General features: G+C 46.8%; 2 protein-coding genes across 4 annotated transcripts in view; both read left to right on the forward strand.

The window, feature by feature from the left end:
• The window catches only part of HGSNAT (heparan-alpha-glucosaminide N-acetyltransferase), a 58,718-nt gene extending 49,872 nt beyond the window's left edge, over positions 1 to 8,846 (forward strand). For 2 of the 3 annotated variants that reach the window (XM_063816327.1, XM_519741.9), the window contains 5 exons: positions 761 to 847; positions 3,982 to 4,059; positions 4,706 to 4,776; positions 4,874 to 4,986; positions 6,408 to 8,846. In XM_063816327.1, coding sequence (XP_063672397.1) covers positions 761 to 847; positions 3,982 to 4,059; positions 4,706 to 4,776; positions 4,874 to 4,986; positions 6,408 to 6,589 — 531 coding nt within the window. In that variant the 3' untranslated portion in view covers positions 6,590 to 8,846. Of the gene's footprint in view, positions 1 to 760; positions 848 to 3,463; positions 3,551 to 3,981; positions 4,060 to 4,705; positions 4,777 to 4,873; positions 4,987 to 6,407 lie in introns of all 3 variants that reach the window. The other variant, XM_009455291.5, reaches the window with a different exon arrangement.
• On the forward strand, positions 7,811 to 8,846 carry LOC134810675 (uncharacterized). The gene has a single exon (XM_063816329.1). The coding sequence runs from the start codon at positions 7,811 to 7,813 to the stop codon at positions 8,429 to 8,431; it is 621 nt and encodes a 206-aa protein (XP_063672399.1). The 3' UTR covers positions 8,432 to 8,846.
• Positions 8,847 to 18,550: the final 9,704 nt, after the last annotated feature.

Consider the following 18,550-nt stretch of genomic DNA (forward strand, 5'->3'; position numbering starts at 1 on the left):
CCCAGCCAATCTCGGGGGCACCGGGGTGGCGCTGCAGAATTGTTCTGAATTGAGGCAAAGGTTTGGGCCCTTCCTACCCCTGGATGGTGCAGAAGGCCCCCTGCAGAAGGCTGATCCCTGGAGAGGCAGCTCTCTTTAGTCAAGGGCAGATCCAGAAGAGGCACCTGTCTGAGAGCTGTGGTCATGAATACTTCCAGCAGCTGGAGGAATGAAGGTTTTGTGCTGAAAGGGTTGGAGGGCTCTGAGGGTGTGTGACAGCACCTAATTACACTGTTCATTTCCAGATTTCTACAATTTCTGCAGTAACATTTATTTTATAATAAAAAAAGAAACATATTTAAAAATGTTATTTGCCTTAAAAGAAGATAGGAAGCTGTTGTTGCTACAGTAGGGTTGACCAAAAAGAATAAATCTGGAAATTAGGAAGGTACCGTGCATTGCATTTGAAGCTGGTCAGGAAGGCGTCATGTCACAAGGCCTGGGGCCAGCGCTGTTTGCTGCCCCCGCTGCAATCACAGTGGCTGCTGGACTGTGACTTGTCCCTGGAAGTCTCTGTTCCCTGCTGAGTGTCCACACTGCACACTTTCTTAGCCGGAAGCATTCTGCCTGTTATCCCTATAAGTTGGCAATGAATTTCTGCAGCAAAAACAGAAAACCATGACATACTGGAGTGTATTCAGGTTTGTATTTGGTCTAGGAGCTGTTTGTATGTGTTTTCAGATCAGTGAGTGAGTGCTGCCTTCTGCTTCTGTTTGTTAAGGTGCTTTACCACACCGAGGTGGCCTATGACCCCGAGGGCATCCTGGGCACCATCAACTCCATCGTGATGGCCTTTTTAGGAGTTCAGGTATTTGTTCATTTCATTAGGTTACTTTTTCTGACAATTTATGATATTTTATTCACTCATTTAAAAACCATTTCATTAAAATAATTGGAAGCATATTCTCTCCTGTGCTATGGGCCTAATATATTCTGTTATCTTTGACAGATTGTGCAGAACCAAAAGTTACTGAAATTCAGCACATTCAAGTAATTAGATATAATTCTTATATTCTCAAAAAAATTCTTATTTATATGGCTTATCTTAGCACGGCAGTTTCTAGATAAAAGGTTTCCCTTGCCAAGCTGCAGTGGCTCATGCCTATAACGCCAACATTTTGGGAAGCCAAGGCAGGAGGATTGCTTGAGTCCGGGAGTTTGAGACCAGCCTGGGTAACATAGTGAGACCCTGTCTCTACAAGAAATTAAAAATATTAGCCAGGCATGATGGCACACACCTGTAGTCCCAGCTACTTGGGAGCCGAGGTAGGAGTATGGCTTGAACCAAGGAGGTTGAGGCTGCAGTGAGCCTTGATTGCACCACTGCACTCCTGGCTGGGCAACAGAGTGAGACCCTGTCTCAAAAAAGAAAAAAAGGTTTTCCTGATGGAGTGTGCAGAGTGTGTGGGTGTTGGTAACATTGGGAAGTCACTGTGTCATTTGTCACACTTCTTTCATGTACACTCATATTAGTCTGTGTGTCCTGACCTAACAAAATACCCAAGACTGGGTAATTCATAAAGAACAGTAACACTGCAGGTTCATTTGTCTGGTGAGGGTCTGGTCTCTCCTCCCAAGGTGGCAACTTGATTGGGGCATGTCCTTCAGGGGGGACAAATGCTGTGTCCTCACACAGTGTCCCCACCAGCTGGTGAAAGGGCAGAGACAGGACTTACTGCCTCAAGCCCTTTTCTAAGGCCATTCATGAGGGTGGAGCCCTCACGCTGCATCCCGTGAATGGGATTGTTGCCCTTATGAAAGAGAAGCCCCAGAGACCTGCCTTGCCTCTTCTACCATGTGAGGACAGAACAAGAAGTCGCCATCTATCTGAAAACAGGCCTTCACCAGATACCGAATCTACTGGTGCCTTGATCTTGGACTTCCCAACCTTCAGAACTGTGAGAAATAAATTTCTGTTTTTCAGAAGCCAACAAAAAAAATTTTTTTTCTTCTCTGTGCTATCTAGTGGGACAGTCCCTAGCCAGGGTCGCTGTTGAGCATTTGAGATGTGGGGAGTGTGACTGAGGAACTGAATTTTAAATTTTACTTAATATAATTTTAAATTTAGATGGTCACTTGTGGCTAGTGGTTCGGCTGTTGGGTAGTGCAGATCTGAAGCATACACAGGTGACCCTGGAACACCTCGGGGCATGGGGACACTGTCCCCCCATGCAGTGGAAAATCTACAGAGGACTTTTGACTCCCCCAAAACTTAAACACTAATAGCCTGCTGTTGACCCAAAGTCTTACCAATAACATCAACAGTTGATTCACACATATTTTATATAAATATTATATACTGTGTTTTTACAATAAAGTAAGCTCAAGAAAAGAAAATGTTATTAAGAAAGCCATAAGGAAGAGAAAATCTAGTCCTATTCATTAAGTGGGAGTGGATCATCATGAAGATCTGCATCTTCATCATCTTCATGTTGAGTATGAGTAGTAGGACGAGGAGGAGGAAGAGGAGGAGGAGGAGGAAGAGGAGGAGGAAGAAGAGGAAGAGGAGGAGGAGGGAGTAGAGGAGGAGGAGGATGAGGGTGTGGATGAGGAGGAGGAGGGGGTGGACGAAGAGGAGGAGGAGGAAGAAGAGAAGGAGGGTGTGGAGGAGGATGGGGGTGGAGGAAGAGGAGGAGGAGGGGCTGGAGGAGGAGGAGGGAGTAGAGGAGGAGGAGGAGGGTGAGGGTGTGGATGAGGAGGAGGAGGGTGTGGAGGAGGAGGAGGAAGAGGAGGAGGGGGTAGAGGAAGAGGAGGAAGAGGAGGAGGAGGGGTAGAGGAAGAAGAGGAGGAGGAGGGTGTGGAAGAGGAGTAGGGGTCGGTCTTGCTGTCTCAGGGGTAACAGAGGCAGAAGAGAATCCGCATATAAGTGGACCTGCGCAGTTCAAACCTGTGTTGTTCAAGGATCAGCTGTACATTTTGGTGATGAAATAATTTTGTATTTAGAAATACGGCCTTTATCTCTGTAGCACTTTCTAGTTGATATTGTGCTTTTCCGTATATTCCGTATATTCATGTAATCCCTACATACACTTTCTAGCGGTCAGTCCAGTGGGGAGGCTAGGAGTGCAGACCGGGAGCCACGCTCCCTGGGTTTGTGTCCAGCTCTGCCACTTCCCAGCTGGGTGACCTCGGGCGTGTGGCTGACTCCCTCTGTGCTTCAATAGCACCTACTTCAGAAAGGTGTTGCAAGGATTGAATAAGTTAATTCATGTAAAGTTCTAAGAACTGGCACATAAAAAATGTTGATTAATATTAGCTATTACTATAAATTATTTTTAAAGCTTCTTATCCTTTGATGTTTTCAAAAATGAATACCTAATTTCAGAGGGATTGTATGTGAAGTCTATATTTCACTGTTTTTAAATGTTTCCCTGCCTCCCCCACCCTGCCTCTGGTTCCACCCTGTCCCGGTCCCTCTTCCTAGTGCTGCCCAGACTGGGTCACCAAACAGGCCTGTCTGACGGAACCCTTGTCACCTTTGTGGAGAATTCTCTTTGGGCCCTGCCTGGAAGTAAGAGCCACGGAGCCTGCCCAGGCGCCCCTTCTCCTCCTTTCCCCATGACCTGGGCTTCTGCGTTCCCTGCAGCAGTGGAGATGTGGTGTGGCTATCATGCTTCCCCCGAGCTCTGTGCCTGCTGCCCCATTCTGCTCAGGAGCCTCTTCCTGCGGGGACCCTCTGGTGCTCTGGCCTCACCTCTGTGGCTCGTCCTCTCTGATGCCTCCTCCTCCCCAGAGAGGGCGTTCATCTCTGGTCCCATGCTCCTCTGTCAGTCTCCACTAGTCAAAGGCAGGGGTGATGTTTCCCGCCTCCCTGTAATCCCAGCACCTAGTAGCGCGCCCAGCAAGTGAATCTCTTTGTCGGGTACTTAAGACAGTGGATTAATATAAAATAAAAATATCCCTTTGGCGATTCTTTTGGTCACACTGTGTTATCTCCTCCAGGCAGGAAAAATACTATTGTATTACAAGGCTCGGACCAAAGACATCCTGATTCGATTCACTGCTTGGTGTTGTATTCTTGTAAGTAAGCAGCATTCCTCGCTAAAATTCCTTTCCTTCACCTGTATAGATATTTAAAAGGAATAAAATGTTTAGCAACACTGAGCTAGCCATTGTCACCACATGGCAGCAGGTACCATTTTCTTCACTTGAATAACAGAGAGGAACAAATCTTTCCACCTAAATGCACAGATTTATTTTCTTAGGAAAATGTCTTTATCAATAAGGCAGTGTTTGCCATCAGATAGCCAGGAATGCCTGAAGAAATGTGAGGTATGGGCTCTGTGTGGAGAGGCGTATCAGAGAGACTGGGCAAATCAGACCAGGTTGCAGACATCAACTTCCAGATTATATGGGAAAGAGAGTTGCAAGGTTCACTGTTTGTTCATTTCATCCTGACCGCAGCCATGCCTCCTCTTCAGAGTCACTGTCATTTAATCAGTAAGCTTACCCTCTTCAACTCAGTAGAATGGTGAAGATATTTTGGGAGAATATTTTTCAGTTCATACATTTAAAAAAATATGTTTCCATTTAAAAGAGAAAAATATAAGGCACAAGTTTCAGCCCTCTCTACGTGATTAAATAACTAATATATATTGGTGTTGAAACCAAGTGTTTTCTGAGATAATAATATAAAATGTTAACATCCTTCTCTTCCCCATTACAGGGGCTCATTTCTGTTGCTCTGACGAAGGTTTCTGAAAATGAAGGCTTTATTCCAGTAAACAAAAATCTCTGGTATGTATGGAAAAAGCATGATTTTATGGATGACTGTTCATGCTGAAATTGGATTTGTTCCGTACGAGCACTGAAACGTCTCCTCCACCCCTCCCAGGTCCCTTTCGTATGTCACTACGCTCAGTTCTTTTGCCTTCTTCATTCTGCTGGTCCTGTACCCAGTTGTGGATGTGAAGGGGCTGTGGACAGGAACCCCATTCTTTTATCCAGGTAAGTCACCTCCAACCTCAAACAGAGCTGGGATGGTGACCAGGAGGCAGGCCCAGGGACCTCTGGAGCATCCTTGGTGCTGGGGTCTTGAGCCACTGCCCTAGCGGCAGGTGTCCAAAAGCCAGGCTGAGGGAGGAAGCAGCAGGGCCCACATTGTCCCAGCCCACACCAGATGTCACTGGCCTGCTCCAGAGCAGTCCACCCCATTTTCACCGTGTAGGTTGTGGAGTCGTTGTATGACAGTTTGTGACTCCACCTGTTTCTTCAGGCTATACCAAATTGTGAAGGAGCGGAAATGATTCAGGGCACATTATCCAGTTTCTGGTTCTTTGTTTTTTTGAGACAGAGTCTTGCTCTGTTGCCCAGGCTGGAGTGCAGTGGTGTGATCTCGGCTCACTGCAAGCTCCGCTTCCCAGGTTCACGCCATTCTCCTGCCTCAGCCTCCTGAGTAGCTGGGACTACAGGCGCCCGCCACCACGCCCAGCTAATTTTTTGTATTTTTAGTAGAGATGGGATTTCACAGTGTTAGCTAGGATGGTCTTGATCTCCCGACCTCGTGATCCGCCCGCCTCGGCCTCCCAAAGTGCTGGGATTACAGGCGTGAGCCACCGTGCCCAGCCTCTGGTTCTTAATAATGGTGCTATGCTTGCTTTCTTAATATAAATCCACTACTATAGAGATTGTGCATTAGAAGAAATATCAAGAGGTGATATCAAGGGATAAATGGAATGATTTAGATGCAGTTCCAACCGAGGACTTAGAAACACATCAGATCATTTCAATGCCTCATTTCAGCCCTTTGATTCGAGGAATAGTTACATTCTTTGGACCTCAGATTTTCTGCCTAGAAAATATAAGTTATTAATAATAATTTTAGCTTTCCTTTCAGATTTAGTTTTCAAGAATTGTACTGTTATAAAATGAATATTATCTAATACCTTTTTTGTGTTTTTGAGACACAGTCTTGCTCTGTCGCCCAGGCTGGAGTGCAGTGGTGTGATTTTGGCTCACTGCAACCTCCGCCTCCCAGGTTCAAGTGATTCTTGTGCCTCAGCCTCCCAAGAAGCTGGGATTACGGGCACACCCCACCACGCCCGGCTAATTTTGTATTTTTAGTAGAGACGGGTTTTCATCATGTTGGCCAGGCTGGTCTCGAACTCCTGGCCTTAAGCGATCCACCCGCTTTGGCCTCCCAAAGTGCTGGGATTATAGTCGTGAGCCACTACACCAGGCCTTTCAATAATTTTTGATATGGTTTATATTTAAATACCTAAGATATGCATTACTTATTTTTGGCAGTAGCCAACAATGGAAGTGCACACTTTCTGTTTTTTCATTGAACTGGTTTCAAGAATTAAATAGATGGTCAGATGTGACTCATCTGTGAGAAACATGATCTTCTGTATGTCTCTCTCCTTAAGGAATGAATTCCATTCTGGTATACGTCGGCCACGAGGTGTTTGAGAACTACTTCCCCTTTCAGTGGAAGCTGAAGGACAACCAGTCCCACAAGGAGCACCTGACTCAGAACATCGTCGCCACTGCCCTCTGGGTGCTCATTGCCTACATCCTCTATAGAAAGAAGATTTTTTGGAAAATCTGATGGCTCCCACTGAGATGTGCTGCTGGAAGACTCTAGTAGGCCTGCAGGGAGGACTGAAGCAGCCTTCGTTAAAGGGAAGCATTCATTAGGAAATCGACTGGCTGCGTGTTTACAGACTCTGGGGGAAGACACTGATGTCCTCAAACTGGTTAACTGAGACACGGCTGGCCAGAACTCTGCCTGTCTATTTGTGACTTACAGATTTGAAATGTAATTGTCTTTTTTCCTCCATCTTCTGTGGAAATGGATGTCTTTGGAACTTCATTCCAAGGAGATAAGCTTTAACTTTCCAAAAGGGAATTGCCATGGGTGTTTTTCTTCTGTGGTGGGTGAAACAATCTGAGGTCTGGTTCTTGCTGACCTTGTTGCCCTGCAAACTTCCTTTCCACGTGTACGCAAACACCAACACGAAATGCCATCACTCCTACTGCGGCTGCTATGAAGCTTACTGGTTGTGATGTGTTATAATTTAGTCTGTTTTTTTGATTGAATGCAGTTTAATGTTTCCAGAAAGCCAAAGTAATTTTCTTTTCAGATATGCAAGGCTTTGGTGGGTCCAAAAAATGTCTATCACAAGCCATTTTTTCCTTTTCCTCTCTCGAAAAGTTAAAATATCTATGTGTTATTCCCAAACCCTCTTACCTATGTATCTGCCTGTCTGTCCATCATCTTCCTTCCTCCCTATCTCTGTGTATCTGGATGGCAGCCGCTGCCCAGGGGAGTGGCTGTGGGGAGGGCAGGTACTGTCTTTGCCTGTGGGTCCAGCTGAGCCATCCCTCCTGGGTGATGCTCGGCAAGACCCTTGGCCCGTCTGGGCCTTGGCTTCCTCACTTGTGAAATGAGCGGGAAGATGACTCTCAGTTCCTTCCACCTCTTAGACATGGTGAGGTAACAGACATCAGAAGCTTTTCTGAAATCTTCAGAAGAAATAGTTCCATTACAGAAAACTCTTCAAAATAAATAGTAGTGAAAACTTTTAAAAACTCTCATTGGAGTAAGTCTTTTCAAGGTGATCCTCCACAATGGAGGCAGCGTTCCTACTTGTCATCACACAGCTGAAGACATTGTTTCTTAGGTGTGAAATCGGGGACAAAGGACAAACAGAGACACACGGCATTGTTCATGGGAGGCATCGTCACCCTCCTGGGTGTTCTGTGGGAATTTCCTGTGTGAGGAAAACGTGGCCACAGGGTTGTGCTGTACCCACCCTTCCCCGGCGAGATGGCCCTCGGCCTGTGCCGCTGCTTCCACCCTCGCCACTCCATGGCAGCTTTTGGTCTGTTTCCGGCTCTGCCCTCTGCCCTGAACTCTCATCCGGCTTGTACCTGCCTGCTGGACCCCTCCACCTGGAGGCCAGCCCATGTCTCAGGCCCAGCCCTAGCCTCTTCTCCTCAAATTCTAAGTGTTTTCTCTTTAGGTTTCCCTGGCTTTGTGAATGGATCATGTGTCTCTAGGTATAAACCTGACATCATCTTTCCACCCAGCTTACCTCCACCAGATCTCCCCAGTTCTGTCTCCATCTTCCACCTGCAGCTGCTCTGTTCTCATGGTCACTGCTGCATCACTGAGTCTGGACCCTTGTTATCATTTTCAAACTGGCCTCCTTCCCTCGTTCCCCACTTCTTAAAGTCACCTGTCCATTGCCACCAGATTAAGCTTTCTCCAGCCAGATCACCTCTCTCTGAGAAACCTCCATTGACATGGAAACACCATTGTCTGGCACACATACTCACATACTCACCTTCCCGTCTTGATCCCCACACATCTTTCCAGCCTCCCCTCCCACTCCACTCCCCGCTCCCTCCTCCACCTCCCCATCCTCTTGTCTCCCCTCCCCTCTGAATCCAGCCCAGCGGGGCTTCTCCTGCCTCCATCACATCACAGAAGTACCTCCTGCTTCTGGTTTTAATTAGAGCCTTCCCCGATTACATTTTCCTCTGAATTTTTTCCTATCTACATTTGATCTGTCATGTTTAAACCCCCTACTTCTAAGGGACCTTCTCTAATCTCTTATCCTCATCCCCAAATAGTGTTTTCTTCCTCTGGGTTCTTACAATGTTGGTATCAATCTCACAGCATTTAGTGCTTCCTGCCTGGTGTGACAGTTACCTGTGTGCATGTGCAATTTCTAATTTCCCACGCTAGACTGTGAGCTTCCTAAGGCAAGAATCATGCCCTGTTGGTTTCTGTATTCCTCATGGTGCCAAACACAGTGCCTTGTACATTGCAGGCACTGAATAAACATTTTTAAAGCAAAGTGATGTGGATTTTTAAAATAAATATTTAAGTGCTGGTAAGATGAGCATGTATCCGGGGTGCCCATGAAATGTTCTTGGGGCCGTGTGGGGACAGTCGTCATTCCTCCTCCTGCCACCCTTTTCTTGCAGTGAGTCACTGTGGATGGTCCCAGCTGTGTCATCCCAAAGTTCAGCAGGGAAAGCTGAGCTGGGCCTCTCCAGGTGAGTTTTCTAGAAGCATTTCTCAAACTGTGGGTTACATCAACTTGGGTGTCTTGAGCTGTAAGGAAGGAACTCCGGAGTCAGCTGGGCTACAGGGGGAGCTTCTCTAAGTCCTGCGGGAGGCCAGACCCAGCCTGAGCTTGCTGTTAGCTAGCGGAGGCAGCTGCTGGTGGCCCAGGTGCTCGACACCAGGCATCCCCTCTCCTCCCACGAAGGGTGTGCCATAATCCCCTTCAACAGGAAATGCTTCCCAGAAGCCTCTCAGCAGCCTCCCCTCCTGTCCTATCAGCTAGAAGCGCCTCGCTTGTCCCAAGACCAGCAGGGACAGGGAACTGTCTGAGCCCGTGGCTGTGTGGAGGAAGGCGACCCCCAGCACAAGATTGGTTTCCTTTGGGAAGGGAAGAGGGAGTGTGTTGGGGTAAGGGGTAGAGCAGAGGAATGGTCAGGGGGCAACAACCGCTGACAGCTGCAACAGGTGCATGGCATCTCACAGGGAGGCAGGGAGGTGCGAGCTCCTAAGTAATGGAGCAAAAAAATTCTATTCTGTAGAATGGGGAGAGAAAATGTGACATTTTAATTTTTTTTGCATTTATATTCCTAATTCCTACTTATAATAAAGTGAATATACTGCCGCTGTAGATCATAAAATGTATCTTTTCCATGGCCAACAAGGGGCATCTTTTATAAATGCATAATAACCCAGTTTGTATCAAAGGGTATCGACTTAAGTGAAATTTCAACATGCTGTTACTTTTTCCTTTTAATGTAATTCTGTTTTCCAAATAAATGGGGGAGACAAATGGACTTTGAGTAAATTTCTTAGCATATCAAACTGCCTTTCACAAACAGATCTTTGTATGGATTGTAAGAAGACTAGGAGTAACTGGGTGCAGTGGCGTGTGCCTATAGGCCCAGGCACTCGAGAGGCTAAGGTGGGAGGATCCCATGAGCTTAGGAGTTCGAGGCTGCAGTGAGGTATGATTGCACAACTGCATTCCAGCCTGGGTGACAGAGCAAGACTCTGTCTCTAAAGAAAGAAAGCAAAACAAAATTAGGGATAGAGTTTTAAAAGTGCTAAGCAATACACCATATAAGCCATGACCCTATTAATAATGAAGCTTCTGGCATAATTCCAGCTTTTAAAGTCTTTATCACACCTCTTGGTAAGCTTTGAAATTAAGTGGGGAAACTTACCAGTTACATATTTGTGTAATCTATCAGTTTTCACTAGAATGTAGTAAGCCAGCATTTTTCTTTTAGTAATAGGTTTCTGTTGAGCATTCATTTTAAAATTGTTCTTCAAGCTACATGCATTTCCAAATTCAAAGTGGATGGAAATGCTTGGCCAGGCGTGATGGCTTACACCTGTAATTCCTGTGCTTTGGCCAAGGTGGGTGGATCACTTGAGGTCAGAAGTTCGAGACCAGCCTGGCCAACATGGTGAAACTGCTTCTTTACCAAAAAATACAAAAAGTCAGGCATGGTGGCAGGCACCTGTAATCCCAGCTACTCTGGAGGCTAAGGCAGAGAATTGCTTGAACCTGGGAGGTGGAGGTTGCAGTGAGCTGAGATCACGGTGCTGCACTCCAGCTTGGGTGACAGAGCAAGACTCTGTCTCAAAAACAAAAACAAAAACAAAAACAAACTAACAAAAAACAAAGTTAATGGAAATGCTAGATGTTTGCATTATGCCATAAAATGCCTCAGACTTCATAAATGCCTTATTTAATTGTGTTTGTCAGAAGACTGTAATAGGCAAAATACGCCATCACCTGCTGGCTGTTCTTTCCAGAATTCCATCCAAAGTGCTAGATGTGAGGACAGCTGTCTTGCCCACTGTCAGGAGGAGCTTGTGGCTTCCCACAGTGTCCATTACCATTTGCGGTTCGGTGGAATCCTACTCTGACTACTGGAAATTTTTCTGTAGAAATCAGTTCTTTTTCTGATTTTCCACCTTTCATGGTCAGCTGTTCTTGTATTTTATCGTATATGTAGTCACACCTATACTTCCATAAACGAGAGTTTCTATTCTGATATTTGGTCACAGTCTGAGTGTCATTTGGCTACAAACTGGTGCCTCCCTCTCCCTACATCCTATGCGGCTCTGTCCAGGTCACAGCTGGTTGAACAGAGGTACAGCCCGGCAGTGTGACAACCCCAGGTGATGCTTTCCTGTCAAAGGACACTAAGAGGACACTGGCCACTAACACTGTCACAGCAGGGAGGTGCAGCGTGAATGGAGAGCAAAGACTGGAGACGTCTTAAAGGGCGGGGTGCGTCACCGAGGAGGCACTGAGCGGGATGGCTGTCCTTGTGACCACGCCACCTGGATTCTGTTCATTGGCGTTGTCCGGGGGAGAAACAAACCGTCTGTCTTTGTAATAGGAGGCAGCGATGCAAGTTGTAGGAAGACGCCCACTGAATTGTGGCTTGCACAGGCAGGAGGGCCCTGGCGTGAGGGGTGGCCAGGGAGAGCCCAGTGAGGGACGCAGCTCTGGGGCCCCGCGCCCCTGGAGGTTGCCCCGGAGGCGGGGCCTCGACCTTGACCCACAGGGCTGGGTGGGGCTGAAAATGGGCTCCCAGACCAGCGCGAGGAGCTGCGCCCAGGCCTAGCAGGCGGTTTGGCCGCGGCTGCAGCTTAGCGTCTGGGCCACGCCAGGCAGGCTCCCGGAGCCGTCCACTGCCCCCACCAGGAACGTTCCGGGCTCTTCTGCTGCGCGTGGAAGCAAGTGAAATCCAGCCTCAAAGACTCTGATGGAAGAACACCTGCGAATACCGCGCCCTCTAGGCGTCCGCCACACCCCACGGCCCCCCAGACAGGGTCTTCCTTTGTTGCCCAGGCTGGAGTGCAATGGCGCAGTTATGGCTCAATGCAGCCTCGACCTCCCTGGCTCAAGCCATTCTCTCGCCTTAGCCTCCCAGGCTACAGGCGCGCCAACACGCCTAATTTTTTTAAACTTTTTTTTTTTTTTTGGTCTAGCGACGGGGCTCACTCTATTGCCTAGGCTGGTCTCAAACTCCTGGACTCAAGCGATCCTCTGGCCTCAGCCTCTCAAAGTTCTGGGATTTCAGGCATGAGCCACTGCACCGGCCCTTGAGACTTTTGACCTCCGTGCCCGCCCCTCCGGAATGCCCACCCCAGCCAAACTCCTCTCTCTCCCCCAGCTGGTGGCTGGGGCACGGCCCTCTCCAACACCTCTGCCCCTCCGCTGTTGAACTTCACATCCAAGTTTATGTCACTTCTCTGTGCCCAGGCCATCGGATGGCCCCAGCTGACAGTGGCATCCCGTCCCTACAGTTTGGGGCTTCACCCATATTCACAAAGGACCAGGGGGGTAAGGACCCCCAACCAGGCACCCACGTTGGTGAAGGCTCCCCACTTCCTCCATCAGAATCCACCGCTGGGGAACCCTGGCCATTCGCGGGAGCTCCCAATATTCCCCAGTAGGCGCCCCGCCCAAACTACATCCCTTCTCTCCACTAGACCTGGGCTACTCTCTGGGAGAATGAAATGGCCTCTGCCAGACGGGGACTCACCCAGGACACAACCCCTCATCCCGTTGAACAGACTGCGTATGTCTTCTAGGCTCAAGGAAACCTGACTTGCTGGGCCTGGGGCCCTTAGGCCTGCTCTTATTCAGTATTCATAAGAATCAGCAAAGCGTTTCATAGAGTCCACAGATTCATGCAAAAAGAGGAGAAAAGCACAAACACAGCAGCACACATGCACAAGCACACACACACATGCACACACACGCACACACATACATGAATACACACAAGCACAATGCACAAACATACACGTGCAAACACAGACAAGCACACACACCACACACACAAGCATACACATACGCATACATGCACAAGCACACACATACATACGCACCCAAGCACACATGCAAACATGCACACATGCAAATACAAGCAAACATGCACAAGCATACAGATATAAGCACACACAAGCACACACACACAAGCACATATACACCCAAGCACACATACACCAAGCACACACACAAACACACGCACAAGCACACATGCACAAGTGTGTAGAAACACACACAAGGACATACGCACAAGCATGCACATGCATAAGCACACACAAGCACACATGCACAAGTGCACACGCGCAAGTGCACACAAGCACACACATAAACATGCACGAGTACATACGCACAAATGCACACGTGCAAGGACACAGACACGAGCATACACATACGGACACACACACACAAGCCCACATGCACAGAGACCTTCAAGGGGCTCCCCCCCGGCCCAAGAGGAAGTCATTCCGACTTCCTGCCTAGGTCCTGCAGCCAGAGCAGCAGCAAATGCCCCAGGAGACGGTCCTTTCAACTTCCTGCGCCCCTCGGCTCTCTGACAGGCCCAGGCTAGGCCTTATTATCCCTTAGTGTGGAGCCCAGTGCAAGCGCCATCACCTGCTGGAGGGAGCCGGGACTCCGCACCTGGGCCTGCCCGTAGAAGCCTCGTGCGCTCGTGGCTTTAGTGTGCCCTTTTCCTCCATGCCTGCAGTAAGAGCTGAGGCTTGACCAAACATTCCGTTTGTTTCGAGCATTGGTAAAGAGCAGGCCAAAGGGCCCGAGGCCCCACGTTGGCGGCTGCCTTGGGACTAGCAGGCACGCTTTGCAGGATGGGTCCAGTAGGTATAGAGATCGTTTGCGTTCTTGGTCCATCTCTGTCATTCCCCTAGAGAGCAGGGCAGGCCTAGCCCAAGGAAGGTCTATTCGGCCACAGGTTTGGGCCACAGCCCCTGGTTTGGCGAAAAGGGGGGTGCATGCGGCTGGCCTGGGCAGAGGACATAGGCAACCTTTGCCGATGGGTTCCTGGGCCCCGGGTCCTGTCCACCCATGGTCATATGTGGACATGGGTGAAGCTCCAAACTGTAGGGATGGGATGTAACTGCCAACAGGGGTGAGAAGGTCCTGGGCGGGGACCGTGACAGAGGCTCCTGTGTGAGATGTTTGACAGTGGAGGGGCAGGAAGTGATGGAGGGGGCCGTGTTCAGGCCATCTGTAAGAGGAGAGAGAGAGGCAGCTGGCAGTGGGTGTTCAGTAGGGGTGGCCACAGAGAGCCTAGAGGCCCCCTATTCCCAGACGGACTCCCATCCAAATCCTTGGAGAACCCCATTAGTACAGCCAGGAGGGGAAACGGTATGGAGGTTCTTCAAAAAATTAAAAATAGAACTGTGATATGATCCAGCTGTGCTAAGTATTTATCTAAAGGATATGGATTTTGCATATTGAAGAGATATCTGCATTCCCGTGTTCATTACAGCATTGTTCATAAGAGCCAACCTTATGAAGTCAACCTAAGTGTTCATGAATGAATGAATGAATCCAGAAAATGTGGTATATATTGACAATGGAATACTAGTCAGCCTTTAAAAATAGAAAAGGGAATCCTGTCATTTGTGACAACATGGATAAACCTGGAGGGCATTAACTGAAATAAACTAGGTACAGAAAGACAAATCCCACATGATCTCACTTATGTAGAATCCAAAAAAGGAATTCACAGAAGCAGAGAGTAGAATGGAGATTGTCAGGGGCAGACGAGTTGATTGAGGAGATGTGGGTCAAAGGATACAAAAGTCCAGTTAGACAGGAGGTATAAATTGAAGAGCTGCATTGTGCAACATGGTGACTAGAGTTAACAACAATGTGTTTACGTCTGTGAACCTGCAGAGAGAAGTCACTTGAGAATTGCTGAGACAGTAGATTTTAAGTGTTCTCCCCACAACAATAAAAGTTTGTTAAGTGAGGATTATGTGAATTAGCTGGACTTAGGCATTCTACAATATATACGTATATCAAAACATCACGTTGCGCACATACATATATACAATTTTTATTTGTCAATTAATAAAACTTTGATAACAGAACACCATTATGATATTGACTATTGAAGCTTATACTTTGAAAATTTTCTAATAGCAACATTGTGTATTTACTTCATACTTTATATTACTGTATTCAGTTTACTGGGTTCTTATGAAATAAAATAATGCAGCAAAAACAAAACACATCATCTTCTTTGTACATTTCTGGCAAGATATCTGCATAGTAAGTAATTTGGCTTTGCCCAAAGAGAGGTCTGGCCCCTTCTCTTGACTTCAGGGAGGTAACCCATATCACACCTGACAGAGTGTCCTTGTGTAGAGCCGGGCTGACCACACTGGATCTAATGGAGAGGCTGCCCACACCTAACAGTCTCAGGGTATGGGGTGATTATGCCAGAAAGACCAATCATGTAACTTAGGGTAGTGGCTTTGGTCCCCTGATATGAGTTTGTTTACCTGATGACTGACTTGACCCATGTGAGAAATCATCAGTCAGTCAGTCATGTCTACATAGGAAAGCCCCGGTCAGATCTCTGGACAGCAGAGTGTGGGTGGGCTTCCCTGGCTAAAAATACTCCTAGTGTGGTGTTGTGTATCCATGCAGGTAGGCTAACACATCCGGAGGACAGTGGAAGCTTTGCATTTATAAATCTCCCAGACTCAGCTCTGTGGGTCTCCTCCTTTGGCTGATATGAGTTTGTACCCTTGCCCTGTAATACACTATAACCATGAGTATAATAGCTTCCACTGAACTCTGTGAGTCCTTCTGTGAATTACTGTATCTGACAGTGGTTTTGTGAACACCCCAAGCTTGCAAAGGCAGTCTTAAGGAATGTGCCATGAGACTTTGCAGTTTGGCTACTTCTGGGGAGTAATCAACAGCCAATCTCCTAGCATACTATTATTCTATAATATGCATCAGGATTAATCAATATGCACTTGGGCTTAGCTGTAAATTTATGAAAAATAATTAAAATATGTATCTGGTAAAATAAATACCAGTAGCTGTATGCATTCGGCCCTAACTAAATGCTAGGTACTAGACAAGTATTATTTGCTTGGTTTATCACACCAACCTGTGAGATACATAGTTATGCCTGATTCTAAGGAAGAAGAGAAATAAAAAATTAAAAAAAAAACCCAGTTGATTAGAATGCTACTCACACACTGTGTTGGGAGAGTGTTATTTAACAGTATAGACATGGTGACTATACTGTATACATAAACATGTTTAAAAGCTGTTTCTTAGAATGCTTTCTATACACTATGTTGCAAATAGTTTTATTTCAGAGACTGGATATGGTGGTAACACAATAATACCTATAGTGTAAAGACATATTTAAAGATGTTTCTTAGAAAGCTATGTACACACTATGTTGAGATCAGTGTCGTTTCCAAGAATGGATGTGGTGAGCACTCTGTATGTAGCATTAAAAGACACATGTTTACAGATATTTCTAAGAATGCTACACGTACACTATGTTGTTGTAGTCTTATTACACAGAACGGATATGAAAACCCCCAAGTAATGCATGAGGTGGATGCAGAGACACACATTTCACAGCTGTTTGTCATCATGTTTCTCATACACCATGTGGAGAACAGTGTTACTTCAGGTGGAGGTGAAGCCCACACTCTAATGCATGCAGAGTTGGGCTAAAAGACACTTGTTTAAAATATATTTCTTAGAAGGCTACTTGTACACTATGTCGCATACAGTGTTGTTTCAAAGAATGGATGTGATGACCATAAAATAATGCCTATAGCAAAGTACTAAGACACGTGTTTTAAAGCTGCTTTGTGGTATTCTACATACATACTATGTTAAGAACAATGTTTTGGCAGTGAGTGATGTGATGACTGCACCGTAATGCACTTAAGGAATGCTTAAAGAGAGGTATTACAGGCCAGGTGTGGTGGCTCATGCCTGTAATCCCAGCACTTTGGGAGGTTGAGGTGGGTGGATCACCTAAGGTCAGGAGTTTGAGACTAGCCTGACCAACATGGTGAAATCCCATCTTTACTAAAAATACAAAAATTAGCTGAGTGTGGTGGTGCATGCCTGTAATCCCAGTTATTTGGGAGGCTGAGGCAGAAGAATGGCTTGAATCTGGGAGGCAGAGGTTGCAGTGAGCCGAGATTGTGCCATTGCACTCCAGCCTGGGAGACAAGAGCGAAACTCCGTCTCAAAAGAAAAAAAAAAAAAAAAAGACATAGGTATTACAGCTGTCTCTTGAATGTTACTCTTACACTATGCTGACAGCAGTGTTATTTCAGAAAATGTCTGTGGTGACCACACTCCCTGAAACTAAAACGACTAGATGAACACACTGGGGAAAATCTCTATGACATTGGTCTGGGCGATAGTGTTTTGGATGTGACCCCCAAAAGTACGGATAACAAAAGAAAAATTAAGACAAATGGGATTACATCAAAGCAAAAAGCTTCTGCCCAGCAAAGGAAATAGAGTGATGAGATAACCTAAGGAATAGGAGAGAGTCTTTGCACATCAAACTCCTGAAAAGGAGCTAATATCCCATGGCTTCTACTGGCATCCATGAAAATGGCAGGTTAATATGACGACTTACAATAGGATGGAATTGAAGAAGCTGCACACTTATGGAAAGTTTTGGTAATGAGTCTGGGATGCTGAGAGATGACTTTCTGGCCCCTTTGTAGGCCTGGTAAGAGGACCTGTGAATTCTCTTGGCCAAGTGGTGAGCAAGGTGGGGATGAGTGTCCTGCACTGTCCTGTCTGCGAATGTAGTGACGAGTGGGTGAGACAGGATTGAAACAAGCAGCCTGAGTACTTTGCTTGTTCATGTTTCTCCTGCTAGGAAAAAGGGGTAAGGGGTCCCCAGAGCTGACACTGAGCCTTGAATGAATCCAAAGCACTAGAAGTTGATATGGTTGATCTGTGAGTGGCAAGAGGCTGCTAGAAACTAAAGGAAAATGTGCTTTGTTAGTGGCTTTCTTACCAGCATGGAGGTGCCCATTCCCTCTGCACTCCGTAATCACCCATCCACCAGTATCCAACTTCAGCATCTTGAAAGATTAAGCCAAGTATGAATGGGTACTTGAGAGAGGAGAGTAACTCTTTGGAGATAGGTGTTCAGTTAACCATCCTGTGTAGTCCCCTGGAGCACACGGGGAGCTCTAGGTGCAGGGTAGGTGGAAGCCCCAGAGGACTGTAGGGTCTAGAGTGGTGGCAAATGGGCAGAAAGGAGTAAATTCCGGATCCTGGGTGCTCTCCAAATGCTGGGATGCCCACAGGGGAGAAGGTAGCACAACCCTTAGAGAAAAATCCCATCACCCAAACCCTCTCCTCACCCTAGCCCCTTCTGGCCCCTTGTGCCCCCACACCCTTGCACAGGGGATGGTGCAATCTTAAGTCAGCCCCTGACTCAGACAGGTGTGAATCACCATGGTCTGTGCTTACTGAGCTAATGCTGAGCGTGCTTCATGGCTCTCTATAGTAAATAAAAAATTTGTTTGGGTGACATATGACCAATGAGAGTTCTGTAAATATGGGTATTAATGAACACTATGTGACAATGAAGCCTTTTGTATTATAGAAGCACATATTCAATGAATTCTAAGCACAATCCCAATAGTACTTATCTCATTCTTAGGTCATCTTTG

Source organism: Pan troglodytes, chromosome 7 (assembly GCF_028858775.2).
Source record: "Pan troglodytes isolate AG18354 chromosome 7, NHGRI_mPanTro3-v2.0_pri, whole genome shotgun sequence".
Taxonomy (NCBI): Eukaryota; Metazoa; Chordata; class Mammalia; order Primates; family Hominidae; genus Pan; species Pan troglodytes.